The 12907-nt window shown below is 50.3% G+C and overlaps 1 protein-coding gene across 1 annotated transcript; it reads right to left on the bottom strand.

The window, feature by feature from the left end:
* Positions 1-826: 826 nt before the first annotated feature.
* LOC118402470 (noelin-3-like) lies at positions 827-10903 on the bottom strand. The gene is made up of 4 exons (XM_052477369.1): positions 10748-10903; positions 7424-7643; positions 3362-3468; positions 827-1949 (listed from the first exon to the last, which is right to left on the bottom strand). Exons 1-4 carry the CDS (start codon positions 10892-10894, stop codon positions 1272-1274), a joined length of 1152 nt encoding a protein of 383 aa, XP_052333329.1. The 5' UTR covers positions 10895-10903; the 3' UTR covers positions 827-1271.
* Positions 10904-12907: the final 2004 nt, after the last annotated feature.

Raw genomic sequence — 12907 nt, forward strand, 5'->3', positions numbered from 1 at the left:
TTAATTGAAAGGACACAGACACTAGGCCCTCCGTGGAATGAGTTTGACACCCTGCTGTACAGTATTTCACAACAGTAATGGGAGAGAGTGAGATGGTTGCTGGCAGAGAGTCCACAGACAGAGTTATAGATGCTATCAGGATAACCATCACACCCTATTCCATATATAGTGCTCTCTCTCAGATGGCACCCTATTCCCTATATAGTGCTCTCTCAGATGGCACCTTATTCCCTATATAGTGCTCTCTCAGATGACACCATATTCCCTATATAGTGCTCTCTCAGATGGCACCTTATTCCCTATATAGTGCTCTCTCAGATGACACCATATTCCCTATATAGTGCTCTCTCAGATGGCACCTTATTCCCTATATAGTGCTCTCTCAGATGGCACCTTATCCCTATATAGTGCTCTCTCAGATGGCACCTTATTCCCTATATAGTGCTGTCTCAGATGACACCATATCCCTATATAGTGCACAACTTTTGACCAGAGTTCTAGGGTGACATTTGGGATGAAAGCCATAGAGAGTTCTAGATGCTATGAGGACATTCAGGACACCTGTTATGGGCTCACACAACAGACTGAATAAAAGCATACTCCTATTGATACTGTTGCTATGGATACAAAAGCAACAGAGGCATGATACCCAAGCCCACCCAATCAGAGGCATGTTACCCAAAACCACCCAATCAGGGTTGGGGTCAATTGTAATTGAAGTCAGTCAATTCAGGAAGTGTTTTAAATGTACAAATTCCATTTTTTTCACCTTTTCAGCTTATTGAGATATTATCAAAAATAGATGCCTTTTTTTTCAATTATTCAATAGGAATTTCAGTTTACTTCCTGAATTGACTGGCTTGAATTAAAATTGACTAACCCTACACCAAATCTCTCATGGTCTCAGACTTACAGGGTTCAGTGTAGAGCAGCTGAGAGTTTGTCATGCTTTTTGGAGGCCAAACTACTATTACAATACATTTGCATTCGACAGGAAGTGTGCTGAGACTTTATCCAGTTTTTCCAGAGTTTGCAGGCCAAAGTCTTCGATACCCAGGCCATCCAGGAAACTATCAATGTTAAGCCTTGCATTAGGAATTTGAAAAAAAAAACAAAGATGGATTGTCAAAAGAAGAGAGCAAAAAAATAAAATGGAGAGACACAACAATAGAACTCCAACAATGACTGGCGGAACACCAGAACACCGGAACACCAGGAATGTTAGTCAGTGTTCCAGTGGGTTCCTCTGAGATCCTATCAGTTCTTCCTCCTCAGGAATCATCCTCTGTCTTGATGATGTGGAACAACGTGACGTTGAACAGAACCTGGTGTCCGTTGTTCCAGCCGTACAGCGCCCGGTCCCTGGCGTTGTAGCCCAACATGGACATGTGGAAGAACTGGTTATGGAAGGGGATGTCTGTGTACTCATAGCTGGATGTCTTGGTGGAGTACGAGTAGTAGACCTTAGCACCAGTCAGGTGAGAGTTAGTGATGTAGAGTGTTCCGCAGATCATAAAGGACTCCCCCGCGTTCCGTTTGGAATATTCCGTGTTCCATGTTCCGAGGATTTGTAGTGTCTCCGGGTTGAGCTGGCTGATGACGATGTTTCCGGCGTTCTGATTGGTGGCGTAGACGGCCCACAGACCCAGCTCGTCAGCCATGAGGTCTATGTCGGAGAAGCCTCCCCAGGTGTAAGGGTAGACGTTGTGGAAGCCGGCGTTCTCCAGGGCTCTCTGGGTCACAACGCGTCCCGTCTCGAAACAGTAACACACCACAATGTTGCTCTGGACCTTGTTGTAGTACAGAGAGCCGTTGTGCACCACGTGGTTGGTCCCGGCCCACTTGAACGGCAGGTTGTAGGTTCGAGACTCGATCCCGGAAACAAAGTCTGCTATGGACTTGTACTCTTTGACGATCTTGTTGTTGGTGTAGCTATCCATGTACCAGACCTGGGTTGGAACACAAAACCATCATTAACAATTTAAAGGTTTAATTTAAAACCTTTTATCTACAGGTAGAAAAACATAGTAGAAGAGGTAGAACGTTGCTACAAACTCTTTGGTGTAAAATGCTTTTTTTGGCTGTCTGAAATGCTTTTTTTGGCTGTCTGAAATGCTTTTTGGCTGTCTGAAATGCTTTTTGGCTGTCTGAAATGCTTTTTTGCTGTCTGAAATGCTTTTTGGCTGTCTGAAATGCTTTTTTGCTGTCTGAAATGCTTTTTTTGCTGTCTGAAATGCTTTTTGGCTGTCTGAAATGCTTTTTGGCTGTCTGAAATGCTTTTTTGCTGTCTGAAATGCTTTTTTTGCTGTCTGAAATGCTTTTTTTGCTGTCTGAAATGCTTTTTGGCTGTCTGAAATGCTTTTTGGCTGTCTGAAATGCTTTTTTGGCTGTCTGAAATGCTTTTTTTGCTGTCTGAAATGCTTTTTTTGCTGTCTGAAATGCTTTTTTGGCTGTCTGAAATGCTTTTTGGCTGTCTGAAATGCTTTTTTGGCTGTCTGAAATGCTTTTTTTGCTGTCTGAAATGCTTTTTTTGCTGTCTGAAATGCTTTTTGGCTGTCTGAAATGCTTTTTGGCTGTCTGAAATGCTTTTTTTGCTGTCTGAAATGCTTTTTGGCTGTCTGAAATGCTTTTTGGCTGTCTGAAATGCTTTTTTGGCTGTCTGAAATGCCTTTCCATCACTGGATACAGCAGTACAGTATGATGTTGTTAGACCACTGGTGGCCTCCCCTCCTCTTGGAGAGTCACTGGGTTGTAGACGCTTTCGCTCCAGCCCTGCTCTAGCACACGCGGTTCTAGGTTCTGATGAGCAACTGACTAATAGAATGTCATGTCTATCAGTAGTTCTACAGGAGGAAGATTGTTCACATTTGCTGTCGTCAAATACACATGTACCCTCATCTAACCCTTCCTCCCCTCCTCATCCATCCATCCCTCATCCCTCCCTCCCCTCCCCTCATCCCTATCTCCCGTCCCTCATCCATCCATCCCTCCCTCCTCTCATCCATCCCTCCCTCCCCTCATCCCTCCCTCCCGTCCCTCATCCCTCCCTCCCTCCCCTCATCCCTCACTCCCCCTCCCTCTCCTCAACCCCCTCAACCCTCCCTCCACCCCTCCCCTCATCCCTCACTCCCCCTCCCTCTCCTCAACCCCCCAACCCTCCCTCCACCCCTCCCTCCCCTCATCCCTCACTCCCCCTCCCTCTCCTCAACCCCCCCCTTCAACCCTCCCTCCACCCCTCCCTCCCCTCATCCCTCATCCCTCACTCCCCCTCCCTCTCCTCAACCCCCTTCAACCCCCCCCAACCCTCCCTCCAACCCTCCCTCCCCTCATCCCTCACTCCTCCCTCCCTCCCTCTCCTCACCCTATTGTTTGTAGGGGAGGCCTGTGGATCTGTCATCCAGGCTCCAAACCGTGTCCCAGAGGTCTTCACCGTCTCCGGTCCAGCGATCTTCATCAGTTTACCACAGGCTGTTTACACACACACACAACACACACACACAACACAACACACACACACACCACAACACAAAACACAACACACACCCCACAGTACTCAGATATATCCACCCCTGACTGTGTTAGCTCTTAATAGTTTATTAACTCTAACCAATGAAACAATCCACCCGGATCTGTTATTATGTTACTAGGACTGAGTCCCAAATGGTGGCAGCGTAGCCTAGTGGTTAGAGTGTTGGACTAGTAACCGCAAGGTTACAAGTTCAAACCCCCGAGCTGACAAGGTACAAATCTGTCATTCTGCCCCTGAACAGGCAGTTAACCCCACTGTTCCTCGGCCGTCATTGAAAATAATAATTAGTTCATAACTGACTTGCCTAGTTAAATAAAGGTTAAAAAAATGGCACCCTGTTTTTTGTCTTCCATATTGTCAGAATAGTAGGCTTAGTTCTGTCATATTTTTTTGCAGAAAAGGTCGGAGGCCAGTTGCGTCCCGACTCGCGTAAGCCTGGGGCAGGAGGAAGGTTTGGTTTAGAAAAACATAGGGTAAGGGGAGGAGTCATAAACGCAAGGGGCGATAACCACACATTCCTCACTGGGCTTAAGGAATTAGGGTATAAATGCTGGTATCTTTTTTGTTCACATCTTTTGGCTCGCTAGAAGAACCTCTTACCTGAAGAAGAAGATAGCTGTAGATTTTTAGCTTATATATACACACACACACACACACGTTGATATTTATTACATTTATATTGTTATTATCAAGTGTTAAAGTAAAGTTCTAGAAGGAATCCTCAAGGCTACCTTATTGATTAGAGTCTTTAAGTAGCCGTTAGAGTTTCATCAACAACTGAAGGACTGATCATCCTGAGGGGGGAGAGAAAAAAAAAAAGCTTAATAGTTGTAGAGGTACGAGACCGTATCTTCTCGTAAATGCGGTACTTCTCTTATCTATTGTCATAGATTTAAAAAATTGCATTGGTTGTCTAATGGGGAGTTAGAAAAGGATGCTGGAGGTATCTTATTGGTGATTTATTGCCTTGTCATACAACCGGTGGGTCTAACTCTGAATGCTGATTGGTTAAAAGATGTTCATAATTGCTTTAAAAACCTTTTTTTTTTTGCCCGTTTCTGGAATTTAGAATAAACCTGATTTATTGATCTGAAACCCTGTGTCATCAAAGAGTCATACAAGTTCATGCCGTTTTACTCCAGGTTCCTAAATGGATTTGATTGATTGAGGATTTAAACCATCTAGTTAATATATCGATTGGGATCTGGAATAATGAAACCTGAGACTAGATTATAGTTACTAAGTGTATCGATCACGAGGTGATTCTGGGTAGAGCCAAACAGGACAAAATGTACCCTTATAGTGTCTATGGCTCTGGACTAGATAACTGGGACAGTGCCGTATGGAACTAGAGTGAGGGAGCATAGACACTAGGCTATGAGGATAACCCACTTCTGAAAAATGCCCTCATCGCGGAGGTTGAGATGCAGTCCCTAGCTGACGCAGTCCCTAACTGATGCAGTCCCTAGCTGACGCAGTCCCTAACTGATGCAGTCCCTAGCTGACGCAGTCCCTAGCTGACGCAGTCCCTAACTGATGCAGTCCCTAGCTGATGCAGTCCCTAGCTGATGCAGTCCCTAGCTGATGCAGTCCCTAGCTGACGCAGTCCCTAACTGATGCAGTCCCTAGCTGACGCAGTCCCTAGCTGATGCAGTCCCTAGCTGACGCAGTCCCTAGCTGACGTAGTCCCTAGCTGACGCAGTCCCTAGCTGACGCAGTCCCTAGCTGACGCAGTCCCTAGCTGACGCAGTCCCTAGCTGACGCAGTCCCTAACTGACGCAGTCCCTAGCTGACGCAGTCCCTAGCTGACGCAGTCCCTAACTGACGCCGTCCCTAACTGATGCAGTCCCTAGCTGACGCAGTCCCTAACTGATGCAGTCCCTAGCTGACGCAGTCCCTAGCTGACATAGTCCCTAGCTGACGCAGTCCCTAGCTGACGTAGTCCCTAGCTGACGCAGTCCCTAGCTGACGCAGTCCCTAACTGACGCCGTCCCTAACTGATGCAGTCCCTAGCTGACGCAGTCCCTAACTGACGCCGTCCCTAACTGATGCAGTCCCTAGCTGACGCAGTCCCTAACTGACGCAGTCCCTAACTGATGCAGTCCCTAGCTGACGCAGTCCCTAACTGACGCAGTCCCTAACTGATGCAGTCCCTAGCTGACGCCGTCCCTAACTGATGCAGTCCCTAGCTGACGCAGTCCCTAGCTGACGCCGTCCCTAACTGATGCAGTCCCTAACTGACGTAGTCCCTAGCTGATGCAGTCCCTAACTGACGCAGTCCCTAGCTGATGCAGTCCCTAGCTGACGCAGTCCCTAACTGACGCCGTCCCTAACTGATGCAGTCCCTAGCTGACGCAGTCCCTAACTGATGCAGTCCCTAACTGATGCAGTCCCTAGCTGACGCAGTCCCTAGCTGACGCAGTCCCTAACTGATGCAGTCCCTAGCTGATGCAGTCCCTAGCTGACGCAGTCCCTAACTGATGCAGTCCCTAGCTGACGTAGTCCCTAGCTGACGCCGTCCCTAACTGATGCAGTCCCTAGCTGACGTAGTCCCTAGCTGACGCAGTCCCTAACTGATGCAGTCCCTAGCTGACGTAGTCCCTAACTGATGCAGTCCCTAGCTAACGCAGTCCCTAGCTGACACAGTCCCTAACTGATGCAGTCCCTAGCTGACGTAGTCCCTAGCTGACGCAGTCCCTAGCTGACGTAGTCCTCGCTGACGCAGTCCCTAACTGATGCAGTCCCTAGCTGACGTAGTCCCTCGCTGACGCCGTCCCTAACTGATGCAGTCCCTAGCTGACGTAGTCCTCGCTGACGCAGTCCCTAACTGATGCAGTCCCTAGCTGACGTAGTCCTCGCTGACGCAGTCCCTAACTGATGCAGTCCCTAGCTGACGTAGTCCCTAGCTGACGCAGTCCCTAACTGATGCAGTCCCTAGCTGATGCAGTCCCTAGCTGACACAGTCCCTAACTGATGCAGTCCCTAGCTGACGTAGTCCCTAACTGATGCAGTCCCTAGCTGACGCAGTCCCTCGCTGACGTAGTCCCTAGCTGACGCAGTCCCTAGCTGATGCAGTCCCTAGCTGACGCAGTCCCTAACTGATGCAGTCCCTAGCTGACGCAGTCCCTAACTGATGCAGTCCCTAGCTGACGTAGTCCCTAACTGATGCAGTCCCTAGCTGACGTAGTCCCTAACTGACGCAGTCCCTAACTGACGCAGTCCCTAGCTGACGTAGTCCCTAGCTGACGAAGTCCCTAGCTGACGTAGTCCCTAGCTGACGCAGTCCCAGCTGACGCAGTCCCTCGCTGACGTAGTCCCTAGCTGACGCAGTCCCAGCTGACGCAGTCCCTCGCTGACGTGGTCCCTAGCTGACGCAGTCCCTCGCTGACGTAGTCCCTAGCTGACGCAGTCCCTAGCTGACGCAGTCCCTCGCTGACGTGGTCCCTAGCTGACGCAGTCCCTAGCTGACGCAGTCCCTCGCTGACGTGGTCCCTAGCTGACGTAGTCCCTAACTGATGCAGTCCCTAGCTGACGTAGTCCCTAACTGACGCAGTCCCTAACTGACGCAGTCCCTAGCTGACGTAGTCCCTAGCTGACACAGTCCCTCGCTGACGTAGTCCCTAGCTATACAGTATGTACATAGTATCACAACCCCATGGACATTGACTTGGCTTCTTGGCCTTGTATACAGCCTTGTTATTTTATATTATTGTGCTATTATTTCTTTTTTTTAAATTGAGCAAATGTTTCTTACTTTTTAGCATCGTTGGGAAATGGCTACCCAGTAAGAGTTTAGCGGTAAAGTAATGTGTACACATAATTATTTGGCGCATTTGACAAATAACATTTGATTCGATTTGTGTGTGTGCCTAAATGCATCTGTATGTGACTCACTGAGTCTGCTCCTGCAGTTGCGTAGCCTGCCCTCCAGACTCAGAACCCTCTGTTGTAGTTCCTCAGAGTCGTAGGCTCCTATCTCCTCCTGGATGCCTGTGAGCACCATGGACAGGTTCCTGATCTCCTGTTTAAACTGGACGATGAGCTGGGCATCTGTCTTGTACTGTTCCAACACCGGGAGCAGAGGCTGTAGGGTCTCCATCTTACCCTTCAACTCCTGGAGGAGAGGAGGATACACAGGGTTTAGTTTGATTCAGTTCGGTTCGATTTGTTTCGATTTAATGCCATTTTTGTTTCAAGACGTTATAATGTTCTTCCTAAAGATGTTATAATAACGTAGCCTGGAGTCAGGTAGCCTGGAGTCAGGTAGCCTGGAGTCAGGTAGCCTCATTGGGACAGTAACCGTGTCACACCCTGATCTGTTTCACCTGTCTTTGTGATTGTCTCCACCCCCCTCCAGGTGTCGCCCATCTTCCCCATTATCCCCTGTGTATTTATACCTGTGTTCTCTGTTTGTCTGTTGCCTTGCTCCTGTTTTCTAGTCTTTCAAGGTTTTGACCCCTGTCTGCCCTAACCCTGACCCTGAGACTGACCCTGAGACTGCCTGCCATTCTGTACCTTACCCCACCTGTCTGTATCATTGACCCCTGCCTGCCCTGACCCTGACCCTGAGACTGAGACTGCCTGCCATTCTGTACCTTACCCCACCTGTCTGGATGATTGACCCCTGCCTGCCCTGATCCTGACCCTGAGACTGCCTGCCGTTCTTGACCCTTTTCACCCTGTCTGGATCATTGACCCCTGCCTGCCCTGACCCTGACCCTGAGACTGAGACTGCCTGCCATTCTGTACCTTACCCCACCTGTCTGGATGATTGACCCCTGCCTGCCCTGATCCTGACCCTGAGACTGCCTGCCGTTCTTGACCCTTTTCACCCTGTCTGGATCACTGACCCCTGCCTGCCCTGACCCTGACCCTGACCCTTACACCCTGTCTGGATCATTGACCCCTGCCTGCCCTGACCCTGACCCTGACCCTGACCCTGAGTCTGACCCTTACACCCTGTCTGGATCATTGACCCCTGCCTTCCCTGACCCTGACTCTGACCCTTACACCCTGTCTGGATCATTGACCCCTGCCTGCCCTGACCCTGACCCTGACCCTGACCCTGAGCCTGACCCTTACACCCTGCCTGGATCATTGACCCCTGCCTGACCCTGACCCTGACCCTGACCCTGACCCTTACACCCTGTATGGATCATTGACCCCTGCCTGCCCTGACCCTGACCCTGACCCTTACACCCTGTCTGGATCATTGACCCCTGCCTGACCCTGACCCTGACCCTTACACCCTGTCTGGATCATTGACCCCTGCCTGCCCTGACCCTGACCCTGACCCTGACCCTTACACCCTGTCTGGATCATTGACCCCTGCCTACCCTGACCCTGACCCTGACCCTTACACCCTGTCTGGATCATTGACCCCTGCCTGACCCTGACCCTGAGACTGAGACTGCCTGCCATTCTGTACCTTACCCCACCTGTCTGGATGATTGACCCCTGCCTGCCCTGATCCTGACCCTGAGACTGCCTGCCGTTCTTGACCCTTTTCACCCTGTCTGGATCATTGACCCCTGCCTGCCCTGACCCTGACCCTGACCCTTACACCCTGTCTGGATCATTGACCCCTGCCTGCCCTGACCCTGACCCTGACCCTTACACCCTGTCTGGATCATTGACCCCTGCCTTCCCTGACCCTGACTCTGACCCTTACACCCTGTCTGGATCATTGACCCCTGCCTGCCCTGACCCTGACCCTGACCCTGACCCTGAGTCTGACCCTTACACCCTGCCTGGATCATTGACCCCTGCCTGACCCTGACCCTGACCCTGACCCTTACACCCTGTATGGATCATTGACCCCTGCCTGCCCTGACCCTGACCCTTACACCCTGTCTGGATCATTGACCCCTGCCTGACCCTGACCCTGACCCTTACACCCTGTCTGGATCATTGACCCCTGCCTGCCCTGACCCTGACCCTGACCCTGACCCTTACACCCTGTCTGGATCATTGACCCCTGCCTACCCTGACCCTGACCCTGACCCTTACACCCTGTCTGGATCATTGACCCCTGCCTGACCCTGACCCTTAAACCTTGTCTGGATCATTGACCCCTGCCTGCCCTGACCCTGACCCTGACCCTTACACCCTGTATGGATCGTTGACCCCTGCCTGCCCTGACCCTGACCCTGACCCTTACACCCTGTCTGGATCATTGACCCCTGCCTGCCCTGACCCTGACCCTGACCCTTACACCCTGTCTGGATCATTGACCCCTGCCTGCCCTGACCCTGACCCTGACCCTTACACCCTGTCTGGATCATTGACCCCTGCCTGCCCTGACCCTGACCCTGACCCTTACACCCTGTCTGGATCATTGACCCCTGCCTGCCCTGACCCTGACCCTGACCCTTACACCCTGTCTGGATCATTGACCCCTGCCTGCCCTGACCCTGACCCTGACCCTTACACCCTGTCTGGATCATTGACCCCTGCCTTCCCTGACCCTGACCCTGACCCTTACACCCTGTCTGGATCATTGACCCCTGCCTGACCCTGACCCTTACACCCTGTCTGGATCATTGACCCCTGCCTGCCCTGACCCTGACCCTGACCCTTACACCCTGTCTGGATCATTGACCCCTGCCTGACCCTGACCCTTACACCCTGTCTGGATCATTGACCCCTGCCTGCCCTGACCCTGACCCTTACACCCTGTCTGGATCATTGACCCCTGCCTGCCCTGACCCTGACCCTTACACCCTGTCTGGATCATTGACCCCTGCCTGCCCTGACCCTGACCCTTACACCCTGTCTGGATCATTGACCCCTGCCTGCCCTGACCCTGACCCTGACCCTTACACCCTGTCTGGATCATTGACCCCTGCCTGACCCTGACCCTTACACCCTGTCTGGATCATTGACCCCTGCCTGCCCTGACCCTGACCCTTACACCCTGTCTGGATCATTGACCCCTGCCTGCCCTGACCTGTCGTTTTCCTGCCCCTGTTTAAGGAATAAATGTTTGTTTCTGCATCTGGGTCACACCTTAAACGTGATAAACCCGACTAGGTGAAAAATCTGTCTGTTTGTCCCCGAGCAAGGCGCTTAACCCTAATTGTTCGTGGTAGTCGTTCTGGATAAGAGTGTCTGCTAAATTCCTATAATGTAATGCTCTGGTTAAAGGCGTTATAATAAGGTCATGTTCTGCTTAAAGCGAGGTCAGAACAACCAGAAACAAATCTGTATTTTTCACACCTGGAAGTTTCTGTTGACCTGTGTCTTCCCGTCGGCCTCTACCTGTCTGAACTTTGACCTTAGCCCTTTGAACTGGCCCTCCATCCTCATGATGTACTGGAAGTCTCTCTGAGTCCGCAGGTTCAGTACCTCAATGGACTGGGACATGTTCTGGACCTACGGGACAAGAATGGAAGACCAGGGTTAGTCGGCACCATAGGAGAGAAACAGGAGAATGATTATTCTGCCCCCCACACACACCAGATGAAGCACCACTTTTTCCTTTTTCCATCAAGGGGAACACTGCCTGCCTCAGTGGTTCTGTAGCTCAGTTGGTAGAGCATGGCGCTTGTAACGCCAGGGTAGTGGGTTCGATTCCCGGGACCACCCATACGTAGAATGTATGCACACATGACTGTAAGTCGCTTTGGATAACAGCGTCTGCTAAATGGCATTAAAAAAAAAATAAAAAAAACACTATTTATAATGAGGGTTACATGGAGAAAATCAGACCTCTCTGAAATAAGAAATGAATGGCCCTCCGTTCAGCAAAATATATTTGACCCAAACTCCCCTTGAACACTTAAAAACAAACTGAGAGCCCCTCCTATACCCAAAATAAAAAAATGTAAAACAAACTGTGAGCCCCTCCTATACCCAAAATAAAAAAATGTAAAACAAATTGCATAGAGGATAACATGTCTACCGTTTACCCTCACTTCTTGGACAGAACAGAGCCTTGGAAATGGCGTTTTAGAAACTGTTGTTCGTCCTGCACTCATTGCAAGGCAACATTTTTTTTATAGCGCATAGGGCTGCGGGCCAGAAGGTTCTGGGTTCGCAGACCACCGTGGACAAGAGTAGGGGTGGAAATATCTACTTTGTAGTAAAAACATTGCATGAATCTATCATCGTATTTGCAGGTCCGAGAAAAAATAGTATTTTATAATTTCATGCAATACTACGGGATTTTAGCTGGAATATTGTTTTTATTCCACACAAATTACCAAAATTACAGGCTAAGAATGGACAGAGAGATAGGAGGCCTATGAGTTCATCTTATCATATTTTTTCAATGCCAAATCGGTGTGTCTTGTTTGCAATGAAAATGTCCCAGTTTACAAATAATTAACTCTGAGGCATCATTAGGAACGTGAGCATGGTACCTTCAAAAGATAGGCCTACCTTTTCACCCCAGACAGAGTAGGACCTACCTTTTCACCCTAGACAGAGTAGGTCTACCTTTCCACCCCAGACAGAGTAGGCCTACCTTTCCACCCCAGACAGAGTAGGTCTACCTTTCCACCCCAGACAGAGTAGGTCTACCTTTCCACCCCAGACAGAGTAGGCCTACCTTTCCACCCCAGACAGAGTAGGTCTACCTTTCCACCCCAGACAGAGTAGGTCTACCTTTCCACCCCAGACAGAGTAGGCCTACCTTTCCACCCCAGACAGAGTAGGTCTACCTTTCCACCCCAGACAGAGTAGGTCTACCTTTCCACCCCAGACAGAGTAGGCCTACCTTTCCACCCCAGACAGAGTAGGTCTACCTTTCCACCCCAGACAGAGTAGGTCTACCTTTCCACCCCAGACAGAGTAGGTCTACCTTTCCACCCCAGACAGAGTAGGTCTACCTTTCCACCCCAGACAGAGTAGGTCTACCTTTCCACCCCAGACAGAGTAGGTCTACCTTTCCACCCCAGACAGAGTAGGCCTACCTTTCCACCCCAGACAGAGTAGACCTACCTTTCCACCCCTAGACAGAGTAGGTCTACCTTTTCACCCTAGACAGAGTAGGTCTACCTTTCCACCCCAGACAGAGTAGACCTACCTTTGCACCCCAGACAGAGTAGACCTACCTTTCCACCCCAGACAGAGTAGGACCTACCTTTCCACCCTAGACAGAGTAGGTCTACCTTTCCACCCCAGACAGAGTAGGACCTACCTTTCCACCCCAGACATAGTAGACCTACCTTTCCACCCCAGACATAGTAGGCTTACCTTTCCACCACAGACAGAGTAGGCCTACCTTTCCACCCCAGACAGAGTAGACCTACCTTTCCACCCCAGACAGAGTAGACCTACCTTTCCACCCCAGACAGAGTAGACCTACCTTTCCACCCCAGACAGAGTAGGCCTACCTTTCCACCCCAGACAGAGTAGACCTACCTTTCCACCCCA

Source organism: Oncorhynchus keta, chromosome 23 (genome assembly GCF_023373465.1).
Source record: "Oncorhynchus keta strain PuntledgeMale-10-30-2019 chromosome 23, Oket_V2, whole genome shotgun sequence".
Taxonomy (NCBI): Eukaryota; Metazoa; Chordata; class Actinopteri; order Salmoniformes; family Salmonidae; genus Oncorhynchus; species Oncorhynchus keta.

Excerpts from the sequence above, each read along its gene's own strand:
- LOC118402470 (XM_052477369.1), bottom strand. The coding sequence starts at position 10,894 with ATGTCCCAGTCCATTGAGGTACTGAACCTGCGGACTCAGAGAGACTTC. Across the intron at positions 3,469-7,423 it reads CAACTGCAGGAGCAGACTCA|CCTGTGGTAAACTGATGAAG; the intron begins GTGAGTCACATA and ends GTGTGTAAACAG. Across the intron at positions 1,950-3,361 it reads CCTCCCCTACAAACAATAGG|GTCTGGTACATGGATAGCTA; the intron begins GTGAGGAGAGGG and ends GTTCCAACCCAG.